Below are 12,727 nucleotides of genomic sequence, written 5' to 3'. Positions count from 1 at the left end.
ACAGTACCCAAGTGCGGGGGTTGCCAGGAAGGCAGTGCAGGTGTGCGACTGGCGGGGAGGGGACCTGGGCCCAAGATCAGAGGGTGGACAGGTAACCAGTGCAGTTTCAGTTTCAGCCAGGAAATTCAGCAGGGGAGAGGAGGAGAGAAAGCAGAGGCAAAGAGAAAGGGTTTGAGGTGCTTCCGGAACCGGAGATGATTCTCCTCACGTTTCAGGGAGGCAGGGAGGCTGTTCCAGAGGGAGGCCCCAGCCGAAGAAAGAGATTTACCACCAACTCGTTGCTTGGAGAAGCGAATGACCCCGAGGGAGTTGGAGGCGGATGAGCGAAGAGCTCGAGAAGGAAGATATTTAGGAAGAGAGAGTTCAAGGTATTGAGGCCCCAGGTTCCAGAAGGTCTTGTGGACAATGCAGAGTGTTTTGAACTTAATCATCACAGCCACTGGGAGCCAGTGCAGAGATTTCCGTCCTGGAGAGTTACGATCCCTGGGCTTGAGGCCAAGGACAAGTCTTGCAGTCCTGTTCTGGATGAGTTGCAGAGGGCGGAGAGTAGAAACAGGCAGATTTAGAAAGAGGCTGTTGCAATAGTCGGGCCTAGAGAGAACCAGAGCTCTGGAGACGTTGAGCTTCAGAGGGAAGGAGAGGAAAGGAAGATTACCTCTGAGGAGGTGCAGCTGGTAGTTTGACTTCTTAGAGGCGCCAGAGATTTGAGGAGAGAAGGAGAGTGTGGAGTCGAAGATGACCCCAAGGTTTTTAGCCTCACAGGTGGGAGCAGGAAGAGGGCCAAGAGAGGCCGGCCAGAGAGTGACAGGAAAGGAGGGAGCGGGTGTGCCGATGAGGAGAATCTCAGTCTTACTGGCATTAAGGTAGAGATCATTGGCGGCACACAACTCCTGGATGGCGGACCGACAGTCAGAGATGAGAGAGGGAGAAGAGGTGGCTGAAGGTTGCCTGAAAATGAGCTGAGTGTCATCTGCATAGTACTGGAAGTTGGGGCAGAGCGTGGCAATGTGGTGGGCAAGAAGTGCCACGTATTGGTTGAACAGCCAGGGAGAGAGGTTAGACCCATGGGGAACACCACAGGTAGAGATAGAGAAAGAGGAGAGGAAGGACCCAAGTTGAACCTGGGAGGGTCGATCAGAGAGGAAAGAAGTCAGCCCCGCCAGGGCCTCACCGGTGATACCCAAGTTATCACGGAGACGGTTGAGCAGGATGACATGGTTGACCGTGTCAAAGGCAGCAGAGAGATCAAGTAAGATGAGGACACAGGGGTGTTGGAATCAATGTTGGAGAGCAGGTCTTCACGGATGTTCATAAGAGCAGTTTCCGTGCTTCTGGCAGCTCTGAAGCCAGACTGATGTTCATGGAGACAACCAACAGATTCAGTGTGAAGATTGAGCTGGGAGAAGGCCAGCTTTTCCAGGGGTTTGCCCAGGAAAGGAGTAATGGAGATTGGGCGATTGTTAGCCGGGCAGGACGGGTCGGCAGAGTGTTTCTTAAGAAGAGGGTGTACAAGGGAGTGCTTCAGGGGGGAAGGGTAGACTCCAGTAGCGAAGGAGTGGTTGCAGAAGTCAGCCAGAGATGGAGCCAGGGAGTCAATGTGGTCCTTGATGGTTTTGGAGGAACAGGGATGAACCTGTTTTGACGAGACTTTCATAGATTGGACTTGTCTAGAAAACTTTTCTGGGGAGAACAGGGGAAAGGCAGAAAAGGAGGGAGGAGAGATGGCCAAAGAAGGGCCAGAGGAAGAGCAGGGAGTAGAGGGAGGAAGAGGAGAGGAGGAGAGAGAGGACGTGAGTTTTAGAGAGGAAATGAGAAGCCAGTGCTGTGCAGAAGGCCTGAAAAGGGACAGTAGAGGTAGAGCCTGCAGCAGGATTGGCCAGTTCGTTGCACATTTTAAAAAGTTCAGCCGAGGATGTGAGTTCTCTTCTTGGTGAGGACAGAGAGCCAGTATTGCCTTTGCAGCAGGCAGCAGGCCAGTTTGTCAGAGGATGTGCCAGAAGCATGCCATTTTGCCATATAGAAACAGCCGCTGTCATACGTTTTGCCCTAAATACTTTCAAGCTAGACCTCATTGCACTATAAATGTGCTAATCCCTTCTGACGTGAAGAACAGGACTGAAAGTTGGCAGGAGGAGCTGCAAAGGTGGCGTGGCTGGTGCACCCCAGGGAGAAAATTCTAGAACAGGCTGCTATGCAACAGGCTCCGGTACTGTCCCATTCTGTGGGATGTCTCTTCAGTATGGAGGAAAGGGGACAGGGCGTGGGAGTAAGATTTTTTTCTAAAACAAGACCCATTTGATCACGTGATAAAGCCCTGGACTCCTAACCTAAGGAGGAAAGCAGAGGTAGCTTGCTCAGCGAGCTAGATTGGACCTGCTGCTTGGATAAGGTAGAGAGAGAATTAAGCATATTAGCAGCAGTCTGACTCAGGATAGGTGTGTTTTAATCTCAGAAGAGGCCATTTTATTGCATAGCTCTACATGGGGCGGGAAAAAAATTAAACACAGATAAGTTGCCAGAAATAGCTACAATGTCTTTCTGGATAAGGAAGGCTGTCCCTCACTTTCACGTGGACCTCCCACTCCTGTGTCCTTACTCCATCCTTGCAACCCCATTGGCCTTTCACATGGCCTCTATCCGAGGTCTGGGCTGGCCCTCTAACGTCCTGATCTGATACATGGACTCGACGTCCAGTGCCAGTGTATTGTTTCCTCTCTCCTCGTGTTTCTACTATTATGTACGTGCCTTTGTGTCTCTACAGGGCCCCTGATATTCAATCCATCTGTGCCCCTAAGCACCCCTCAGTGCTGCAATTACCTGAACTGTGTCCCTCGCGCCTGACCCTGTTCCCCCATCCCTTTATCTAACTAGCCTTTTTCGTGCCTCTCTATCCGACCTCCGGCCCTTCTTGTGTTTTGTTCTGGCATGTTCAGAGAGGAATTGCCATAGCATTTCGGTGCTGGACTGCCCATGTGGGCGGGACAAAGACTGATATGAAAATGGATATTTCCCATCTGTGAAAGGTACAGTGAGCAAAAAGCCTGTGCTGCAAACTCTCATCTCAGAACAGGTTATCATGTCATGTTCTTTCTGGAGAGGAGCGCCTGCTACCTTCTTTGAAATTATTTGAATTGATCTGGCATATAGACAACTATGCGGGTTTCACTACATAGTTTTGTCTCTCCTGTTTCATCTAGTACCTCTCACTTTGTTTCTCTGCTTTCCCCTCTGCCCCTGGCTGTATCAAAGTACCTGGCCCTCCCTCTGAGTCCTGGCCCCCTACCCTCACTGTCTATCTTGTGCCCAGGTGTACTTGTAAGAAATCACATTCAGATCAAAACGACATTATTGGACAACTAAGAGCAAAGGCTGCAATTATGCATGCAGCCAACAGATGTCAACTCCTCGATTGTGCTGTTGCTTCCCCCCTTTGTGCTGTCCCACCTCACCCCTTGCAATGTCCCTCCTCACTCCCTTGTGCTATCCCTCCTCCTTCAAATGCACAGTCCCTTCTCCCTCCCTTCCGCTGCCCTTCCTCCCTCCCTTGCACTGTCCCTCCTCCCTTGCGCTGTCGCTCCTTCCCCACTTGTGCTATTGCTCCTTTCCCTCCTTGCGTTATTGCTCCTTTTTCCCCTTGTGCTGTCCCTTCTCCTTCCCCTTGCAATGTCCCCCTTGCACTTTCACTCCTCCCCCTTGCGCTTCTCTACTTCCCCCTTGTGCTGTCCCTCCTCTCCCCTCGTGCTGTCCCTCCTCCCCCATTGTGCTGTCCCTACTCCCTCCCTTGCGCTGTCCCTCCTTCCTCTTCTGCTGTCGCTCCTTTCCCACATGCGCTATTGCTCCTTTTCCTCCTTGTGCTATTGCTCCTTCTTTTCCCCTTGTGCTGGCTTTCCTCCATCCCTTCCGATGTCCTTACTCCCCTTGCGCTGTCTGCCCTTCTGATTTCCCTCCTCCCCTTGTGCTTTTCCTCCTCCCCCTGCACTTTCTCTCCTTCCCCCTTGAACCGTTCCTCCTGCCCCCTTGCTCTACACCCCCATCCCCTTGTGCTGTCCCTCCTTCCTCCTTGCACTGTCCCTCCTTCTCTGTTTGCGCTGTCCCTCCTTCCCCCTTTCGCCTTCCATCCTCCCCATTGTTCTTTCCCTCCTCGCTCTTGCGCTGTACCTCCTTTCCTCTTGCACTGTCCCTCCTTCCCACATTTGCACTCATCCTCCTTCCCCTTGCACTGTCACCACTCCTTTCCCCTTGTGCTGTTCCTCCTTCTCCTTGTGCTGTCCCTCTTTCCCCTTATGCTATTGCTCCCCCTTGCGCTGTTGCTCCCCCCGTTGTTGTTTTGCTTCTCCCCCTTGCACTGTCGCTCCTTCCCCTCTTTGTGCTGTCGATATGCCCCCTTTGCGCTGTCGATCGTCCCCCCCTGTCTCTTTGTGCTGTCACTCCTTCCTTCAAATGTTGTACAATTGTCCTGTGTACTGTTGCTGGCCTAGCTTTCATGTATTGTAATTTCTTTATTCTCCCGTGTGTTGCCATTGATTTCTTATTCCTCTCCCCCACAGTGCTTCACTCACCCCCTGGTGCTGCCCTCATTGCCTCACATATTTTCATGTCTTCCTCCCTGTGCTGTCATTTCTCATTCCATACCTCCATGCTAAATGAAAAATGCAATAAACTACAAACACTGAAACTATTGGCTTTGCGTTATTTTGCAGACGTGCACTGCGCTGTGATGCCTTGATCGGTACAGGTGATGTGGAGCAACAGAAGAGTTGGTAACTGAGTTTCTCCTGACATTGCACAGGAACACAATTGTGGCATGGCTGCTGGGGAATAAGCGCTACAAAAACAACTGGGCAGCAGCAAGAAATTGCATCATTATGGAAAAACAGAAAGAGGTGTAAGAGTAAAGGCGGAGTAAGGAGAGGAGGTCATTTATTTGGCATTTTAAGGGTTGAAAAAGAATTGACAAGTAGTACCAGCCCAACATTAGAAATCATGGAATCAATAGGGCACATTTTCGTACCGCAGTAGCGTAAATAAAATGTGTAAAAGTCCTGCCTAAGACTTCTATGGATTTCATTTACGTTACCGCTCACTATTATTATTATTATTATTATTATTATTATTATTATTATTAATATTATTAAGGTATTCATTGTGTATGGACCTAGCTTTGGGAGGCAACGGAGTGCATTACAATCATAGGGGAAGAACAATCTTAGGGAGCAGAGAAACAAAGGAGTGGGGAGCGAACAACAGGAAGGGGGCAATAGTCAGCAATGAATCTACAATTAACCAGGGGAGTAAACAGTGGGGATAAGAACACCCAATTTCATATGGTGGGTAGTGGACGGTATATGGTCCTAGGTGTTGGGATTTTTCAACTATTTTTAACCATTTGCATGACAGAGAGGAGGGGCAGATGGAAGTTGGGAATGAGCTTCTAGTCAGTGTAAAAAAAAGTCTAGACCAAGTATGACTCCAGCCACTTGATTTATGAGCAATATGTGTGTCCTCGCATCTGTTCCTGGCACTATAGGCATGTTGAAAAATGAGCATTTTCAATGCCAACAGTTTTAGCTTGTGTATCGTATTGGCTAGGCATTTGCAAGGCACTGACATCATATGCCCAGTTATGAACATAGTTTCCACCTACTACCATATTATGGCCCTAAAGTACCATTATGGGAATTCCTGGCAAAATCCTATCCCATGCCTACAGAAATACCAAAGGTCTTGGCTCTCCATCCATCTTTACCAATTTGTGTCATCCATTTTCGTCTAAGAGGAGGGAGGTAGCCGTCTCAAAATGTAAGACCAGCTGTCCACATTTTCTCGCATAGTAGAAAACTCAGAAACGGTTTTATCTTTCTAAACATAGATATTTGCCTTGCCGTCTAATTCCATTGAGACTGTCCAGCTCCCGATTGGGTTACGTTTGCTTGTTTGATTAAATATACCTCTTGTATGGAAGTGTAGGATGCTAAACTGCTGAGGATTATTGTGCAAATTGCTTCACATGCTTAGTCTCTGTGTGTGCTAATTATCATCTTCACAAAACTTGGAAAACATGACATCTTCTCCAATGGACTAGCCTGGTGGAATGTTTTCATTTTTTATTATTAAAGTGCTTATTCGTTTACAATAAAACATTTTGCATAGAACATATTAAAAAATACAAAATACAATAATTCAATAGAGCATATCTCACAAACTAACCATTTCAACAATAATAAATACCCAATAGCTTTAAAACAAACTAAATATCACAATCTAAAAAGCTAGTGTTGAGACTATTCCTATCTCCAAGAGTGCATTGTATCTAATATTTATTTAGAACAACCAAGTTAATAGTGTTTAAAAACCTGAGTAACAAAACATGACAGACATGGTTCGCGCCCCTAGAAACAATTTGTTGCCAAAATGCCTACGTGTTTGCCCTACTGATATCATCTACAAATGTGCATCTTAGCCCCTGCAGATCTGGACATTCAATAACAAGATGGACTAAATCTACCAAAGCTCCCAGTTCTGTAAAATATACACAGCTATCAATTGAAATTGACTCACCACTTTGATAGACTTAATTTCACCAGTTGGTAGGAAATTAAGCCTAAATCTCATAAATTGGGTGCACCAATGCAAATTAGGAATGTGGATAAATATCTAGGGATGATGCCCTGGTTTCGCAAATCACGGTGTAAATGATTACATAATTTATATTTAAGGTACCATCCCTAGCATCAGACCAATCCATATTAAAAAGTCTGCTTTTAGCTTCTCCGGGATACTCAACTAAAAGTGTTGTTATCAAACAAGCTTCCATGATATGTTCCGCTCTAAGCCTAAAATTGTGTATTGGGCAGAAAAGCTTATCCCCCTGCTTATGTCTATCAAAGTCCTCAAATAATGCAGCAAAAGGATCTTCCTATAGAATAATAACATATTAAATGAAACCATCCCTTAAGCAAAATCAAGAGTAAAGCGTGTCTCAGAACATGATACTTTCCAAAAGGTTCCTTCAGTTATTTGCAGATCGTGTTTGCCAAGGGTATGGCCATAAGCCCATGTAAGAGGGATGGCACTACTTTCCCGTTATAATAATTTGTCAATGGTTGAACCGAGGAGCAACCATATTTATAATTGGTTTGCTTCATTTGGGGAATGAAGCTCTTCGCTTTCCCCTCCATTTTTAGGGTAATGGCTTCCTTTGCCGGATGGGACAACAATGGGAATCCAAAGTAGGTCAGCTTGTTAGTAATTGTGAAGGCATGGGTGCCAGCATACCACTTAAATCCATAATTCCTAGACAAGTATTTACTAAACCTGATATTATTCGTTTTCGAGGCATTCAGCTTCAGATCGTTATAATAAAACGTGTTTATATACCGCTGCAGCCAAAGCCGAGTATAGTCCATCAAAAGGACATCATCAGCATATGTTAACCAGCTCATTTTCGTTTTTACCTATGGTCAGGGTGGGGGGGCAAGAGCCACTTTTGCCAGAGGCTCACCCAGGTCTGAGATATACAGGTTAAACAAACAGCGGGCCAACACACATCCTTGTTGTAAACCATTCTTACTATCCACCTAGTTTGTGGTGTCCCCCTTTATGTTCAACCTGATGCTCAGTTTGGTCCCTGCGTGTAAATACACCAAAATATAAAAATTAAATGAAAAAATTTAAACATAAATAAAAATAAACGCACCAAAATATTCAGAGGTCCCACTTGAAGTCCCCAGTCTTTCAGGTTGCATTTACTGTGTCAAACGCTATAGACAAATCTATACTTGCAACAAAAAGGGGGCTAGCCTCTGCAAGGTTAGGAGGGTGTGCCAGTGCATTAATTAGAAACCTGTTAAGAGAAGTGCTATGACCTTTTCTCAAGCCGGTCTGAAATTTAGCAAAACGCCCAACTTTGTTTGCCCATGCTCCAGATCCTTCACTACAAGTCCTGCAAACAACTTACTGTCGGCGTCCAACAAAGCAATCAGGCGGTAATTAGTAGGGCATTCTTTATCCCCTTTCTTGTGCATCGGGATAATACACAATATTTTCCAGGTTTCAGGTGGTTTCCCTTTTAAAATGATATCTTGAAACATGGTGTATAAAATAACTGCCTCGGGTGCATGTTGTGTATTTTTTTAAACATAATTACTAAGGCTGTTAGGCTCTAGAGCTCGTGACATGGACGACTTATTAATGAATGTCCTAATGGAGTATATATCAAAGCAGAGAGTCCATAATTCATTGTCAAAATCCAAATACTCTGACCCAGTTGGAGCTTTGAAAAGGTGTAAAATACATTTCCAAAGTTTTAGCAGCAATAGGATTCATCTGAACAACAGCTTTGGTAAAATTTAAGCTCTGAATAAGTGACCAAAAGTTACAAGAACTCTTTTTAATCAAGGTACTTAACATGGCTTCACTATCCCGTTCAGCAAGGCTTTGTCAATGAGCTTTGATCCAATTACAATAATCTGATCTCAGTGTGCGCATGTTCTTAATTTTAATATCAACTGAAACAGTTGACAACCTAACTAGTTTCAAGTTTAGTTTGAATTATTTTATCTTTTCAGCCACACCGTGATCATAAAAACGTTTTCTTATCCTTGCAAAACGTTTATTTGTGGTCATTTCCCTTAGCCGATTGCTAATGAAACCGTTGAATAACTCTACCTGAAGTGCATAAATCTTTTCACAGTATTTGGATTCCAAATAATTACATGCTTCCTATGATTTACGTGCAAATCTGTCAATACCTCTACTGAACAAACACTAGTTTTAATCGCAAAAGTCGCTACTAACATACTGTGGTTGCTTAACGGCATATACTCTATTTTGAAATAACTGCATTCCTAAAATAGTTTTTCACTCACAAATCGATAATCAATATAAGAACTCCCATGAGCCCATGTATTGTGTCTCCCCAAATCTCCCCTTATGTTTGAATTAAGCTTTTTCAGGCTCCATGAACCCTGTAGTGATAGCCATTTTCTAGCATGGTGGAATTTCATAGGGATCCGTCAACAACGTGACTACTAAGGAAGTCTGGTCTAAGTGGTCCTTCAGGCGGTCTCTCCTCTTATCTTGTTGCATTCCTTTTAAGCACTCAGTTTATACCAGCGTGCTTGCTATCAATTAGGTAGCGTGCTAAATCATATACCAAAAAGTAGGCATGCACTTTTTTTGCCCCGATGATCATGAAAATGAAGAGTGAATGTTCAGGAAAACATTTTTTAAACAGTAGAGCATGTCTTTAAAAAGTTACCTTTTGTCCCTTCCGTCCTTGAGGTCCTTCTCGCCCAATGGGACCTTGGGAACCCTGTACAAAGGAAACGTCACACAAAATGTGGTCAGTCTCTGCTCATTGAACCACCCACGTTTTCCAGTATTAAAAGACATAGCCTAAAAGTGCACACGATTACTACACACTGCCTGAGCAGAAGGTTTTCCATGCAAAACACAAGTTCACATATGCAGTGTGTTTGAATCCCTGGAAACGATGACAATGTAAGGATGCAGCCTTTCCTCGAAAGGACGTCCTCTCGATTGGCTGGGGGCTTGGAAATGCAGCAATGGGCCCATCGCCTGTTCATATCCAGAAATAACAAAGATTTATTTTCTATTGCCATTTTTTTAAGACTCGCAGTATATGGATTTTAGTCCCCTAAATTTTAACTTACTAACGGAGACAAAAGTTGATCCTGGAAACTCGGGATCCTTTTTCTTCCCAAGTGTATCCAGAACTATTTCTGTCACCTTAATTAACCCTGAAGTAAGATGCTCATTGAAATAATTTTAAAACTTTAAACAAAGCCATCACCTACCTTCTCACCAGGAGAACCATCCAGGCCATCAGTCCCAGCTCTACCGACATCCCCCTGTAAAGACATGGCAGATTTGTTTTTCAGTTTCAGCACTGGATTATGTATAATGAACGCCAAGCCAGGCAACATGGCACATGACTCACTATTACTCCTTTTGGTCCGGGCTCCCCCCGAGGTCCAAGCAAACCGCGGTCACCCTGCAACATGAACATATAGCACAGGTTAAAAGACAGGTGGTGCCTCTCTTTGCTTCCATGCGCAGGAGTATATTTATACATAGGTGACCAGTGTAGGGGAAAGGCTGCAGGATCATCAGGGATTCACTTTGGTGGGAGCTTTCTAGCTTCGGCTTGTGGCCTAAAGGAGGACGGTGAGCGTAACCAACAGTTGCCTGAAGCCAATTTTCATTCCTCAGACAAACTGCTGCCATACAAAAAGACCTATGTGATGTTAACTAAGTGTGTATCAAAGAGAATTAGGACACACCAAGGAAACCTTTAAAGCATAATGAGTCACATACAATGGACACAAGGTTATACTTTGCATCTCATGTTAGAATTGCAGCATGCTATGACTGGGTCTTTGTTCCCCAGAGTTATCTCCAACTTACTGGGCAATGCTTGATACCCAGAAACTGCTTTTCGCTCCTGCTTATCAAATCTTTATTTTGAGCCCTGGGCAATGGTTCATTTGGCTCATGTTAGACTCCATTTTGGGATGCTGGATGATGGGAACAGCAATAGCTACAGGTTTACTTTTCAGCTTCGGTAGTTTTTATTGCTTCTTGTGCCTCTTGTCCCTCCTACTCTTTTACTCCCACCCCCGCCCCTTTCCACTGGTGGGTTTGAGGATAGGGTGTGGTTGACAAAAGATCTTTTGTTGGAGAATTTTCAAAATGTATAATTGTTTTGACTCAGTGAATTTTCAAAATTGAGGCTCGAGTTGGAGGGTTTATATATAAGTGGAGGTATACGTGCTTGTTTTCTTCGAATTGTGGTGTGTTTTGATTCATATACATAAAAATAACAGGAATATGGTTTGTAAAAGCAGCAATATTTAAAGGGTTCTGCAATGTTTTTCAGAAATAAAATATTTAGAGGAACTTTACTTCGACAAAGCTACTTTCGTTTTTTGTTCGTTTTTCATTTTTTGTTAAATGGGGGTTCCCTCACACACCGCCTTTTCCCCATCCCAGCACAGACCCATCATACCCACCCTTCCCATTCTACCTATTCTACTACCCCTTAATATGCATATCTATTTAATTCCACGTGAAGTAGTTTTGCAGAAGTAAAGTGCTACAAAGTATTTTACTTCAGAAAAATAACAGCACACCATTTCAAGTACATAAAGCACAGACAATCATACGCAAAAAAATAAACTTTGTGAAATACGTTCAGTGAACAGTGGGGTGTGTTATATAGAAATACGAAAAACGATTGCTATAGTTAAGTTAGGCAAAAGTCTCCTTTTTCACAGTTGGAAAAGGGGTACATTTGGATGATAAGTTATAATGGAGGTATTCCTTTATATGATTGCATCGGATTTTGCAATATCAAGGAGAGAAGGATTGGCTATGCCCTTAAAACAGATTAAATACTGTATCCTGGAGCACGCATTGTGAAACTTTTCTTTCTCAGAGCATTTGAGTGCTGCCTAGAGTTTCAAACAATAAGGGTATTGCTATGTTATTTTGGATTTACTACTTGAATGTGATGCGAGAAGAGGTGGGGATGGACTATTGCTTTCCAACCTTTCAGCTCAACACAGTTCCTGGTTAACACACTGATCTAGAACTTCAGGAGCCTGTAAATAAGAACTAGACTTGCATTTGATTACATAGAATTCTTAAACCTGTTCCGCTTTATTACCTCCATTCTGCTAACCACTTCACCCTCTACTACTGTTTCAAAATCTCTTAAATCCGAGAGGCCTTAAGCACATCTCCTGCCTCACCCACCTCCCAGCTCTTTATCCTCTTCCCCACCGAACCCTAAACCTTCCCAGATTTGCTTCTTCTCCTGCTGAACTTGCACATGTTCCTCTGAAAGCCAATCCATCTTGTTCCCATTTGGACCTGTTTGCAACTCTAACTTTAAAGGCCCTGCCAATGCTTACCTGGAGAGCCCTCTTTAATCTGTCTTTCAAAATGGGAATCTTTCCCCTCTTCTTCAAAATTTCCGGAGTGCTTCCCATTTTCGAAAAACCTGCAACTGACCTTAATAACTAGATAACTGCTGTCCTGTCTCCCCCTTCTCTACAAGTACTCCAAGACCTTGGCCCTCATTACAACACCGGCGGTAACCAATGGCGCTATTAGCACCATGGTTGCTGCCGGTATTGTAACAAGTCTGCCATGGTGCAATGGGGAATTACCACCCCATTCCAAGGTTGGCGGGGTGGTAATTCCCCATTGCACCATTGGCCCTTCCCCATTCCCATTTCTGCCCCATAGGGCTCAATGGGAATGGGGAAGGTGGTAATTACGGTACCGCAAGTTGCGGTACCGTAATTACCTTCAAGATCCCTTTGCGGGTCCCTACTATAACGGCTGATCCAGACCAGCCGTTAAGGTCAGGAGCCACAAAGGGACCTCGTAATTAGGTGCTAAGGGGTCAACGGCACCGCAGCCTTTTATGGCGCCGTTAACCCCTTAGCGCCAGGATTGTACTTACCCCCCTTGTCACAAGGTACTTAATGAGCTGTTTGATGCCCTCCAATCTTGTTTCCACAGTAATCCCTCCACAGAAACTGCACTAATTCACAGTTTTAAATTTCCCACCAATGCAGGGTTGTCAGTTCATCAAAATGTCAGGAATAGCACACACTTAAGACCCTCGCTAAGCTCTGACCCGTATCTGCTGGCCCCGGGCATTACCGGACGTGGTAATGCCCCCCATCTTGAGGCT

At 44.7% G+C, this 12,727-nt stretch overlaps 1 protein-coding gene across 1 annotated transcript in view; it reads right to left on the bottom strand.

Annotated features, from left to right (window-relative positions):
• The window catches only part of LOC138480607 (collagen alpha-1(IX) chain-like), a 199,179-nt gene that overhangs the window by 87,506 nt on the left and 98,946 nt on the right, over positions 1-12,727 (bottom strand). The window contains exons 10-12 of the mRNA XM_069612310.1: positions 9,962-10,015; positions 9,819-9,872; positions 9,260-9,313 (exon numbers count right to left, since the gene is read on the bottom strand). Coding sequence (XP_069468411.1) covers positions 9,260-9,313; positions 9,819-9,872; positions 9,962-10,015 — 162 coding nt within the window. The remainder of the gene's footprint in view (positions 1-9,259; positions 9,314-9,818; positions 9,873-9,961; positions 10,016-12,727) is intronic.

The sequence above is a fragment of the Ambystoma mexicanum genome, chromosome 5p (genome assembly GCF_040938575.1).
Source record: "Ambystoma mexicanum isolate Mex_15411 chromosome 5p, UKY_AmexF1_1, whole genome shotgun sequence".
In the NCBI taxonomy this organism is placed as follows: domain Eukaryota; kingdom Metazoa; phylum Chordata; class Amphibia; order Caudata; family Ambystomatidae; genus Ambystoma; species Ambystoma mexicanum.
Note: the sequence above shows the minus strand (reverse complement) of the source record. Positions and strands in the feature narration are given on the sequence as shown.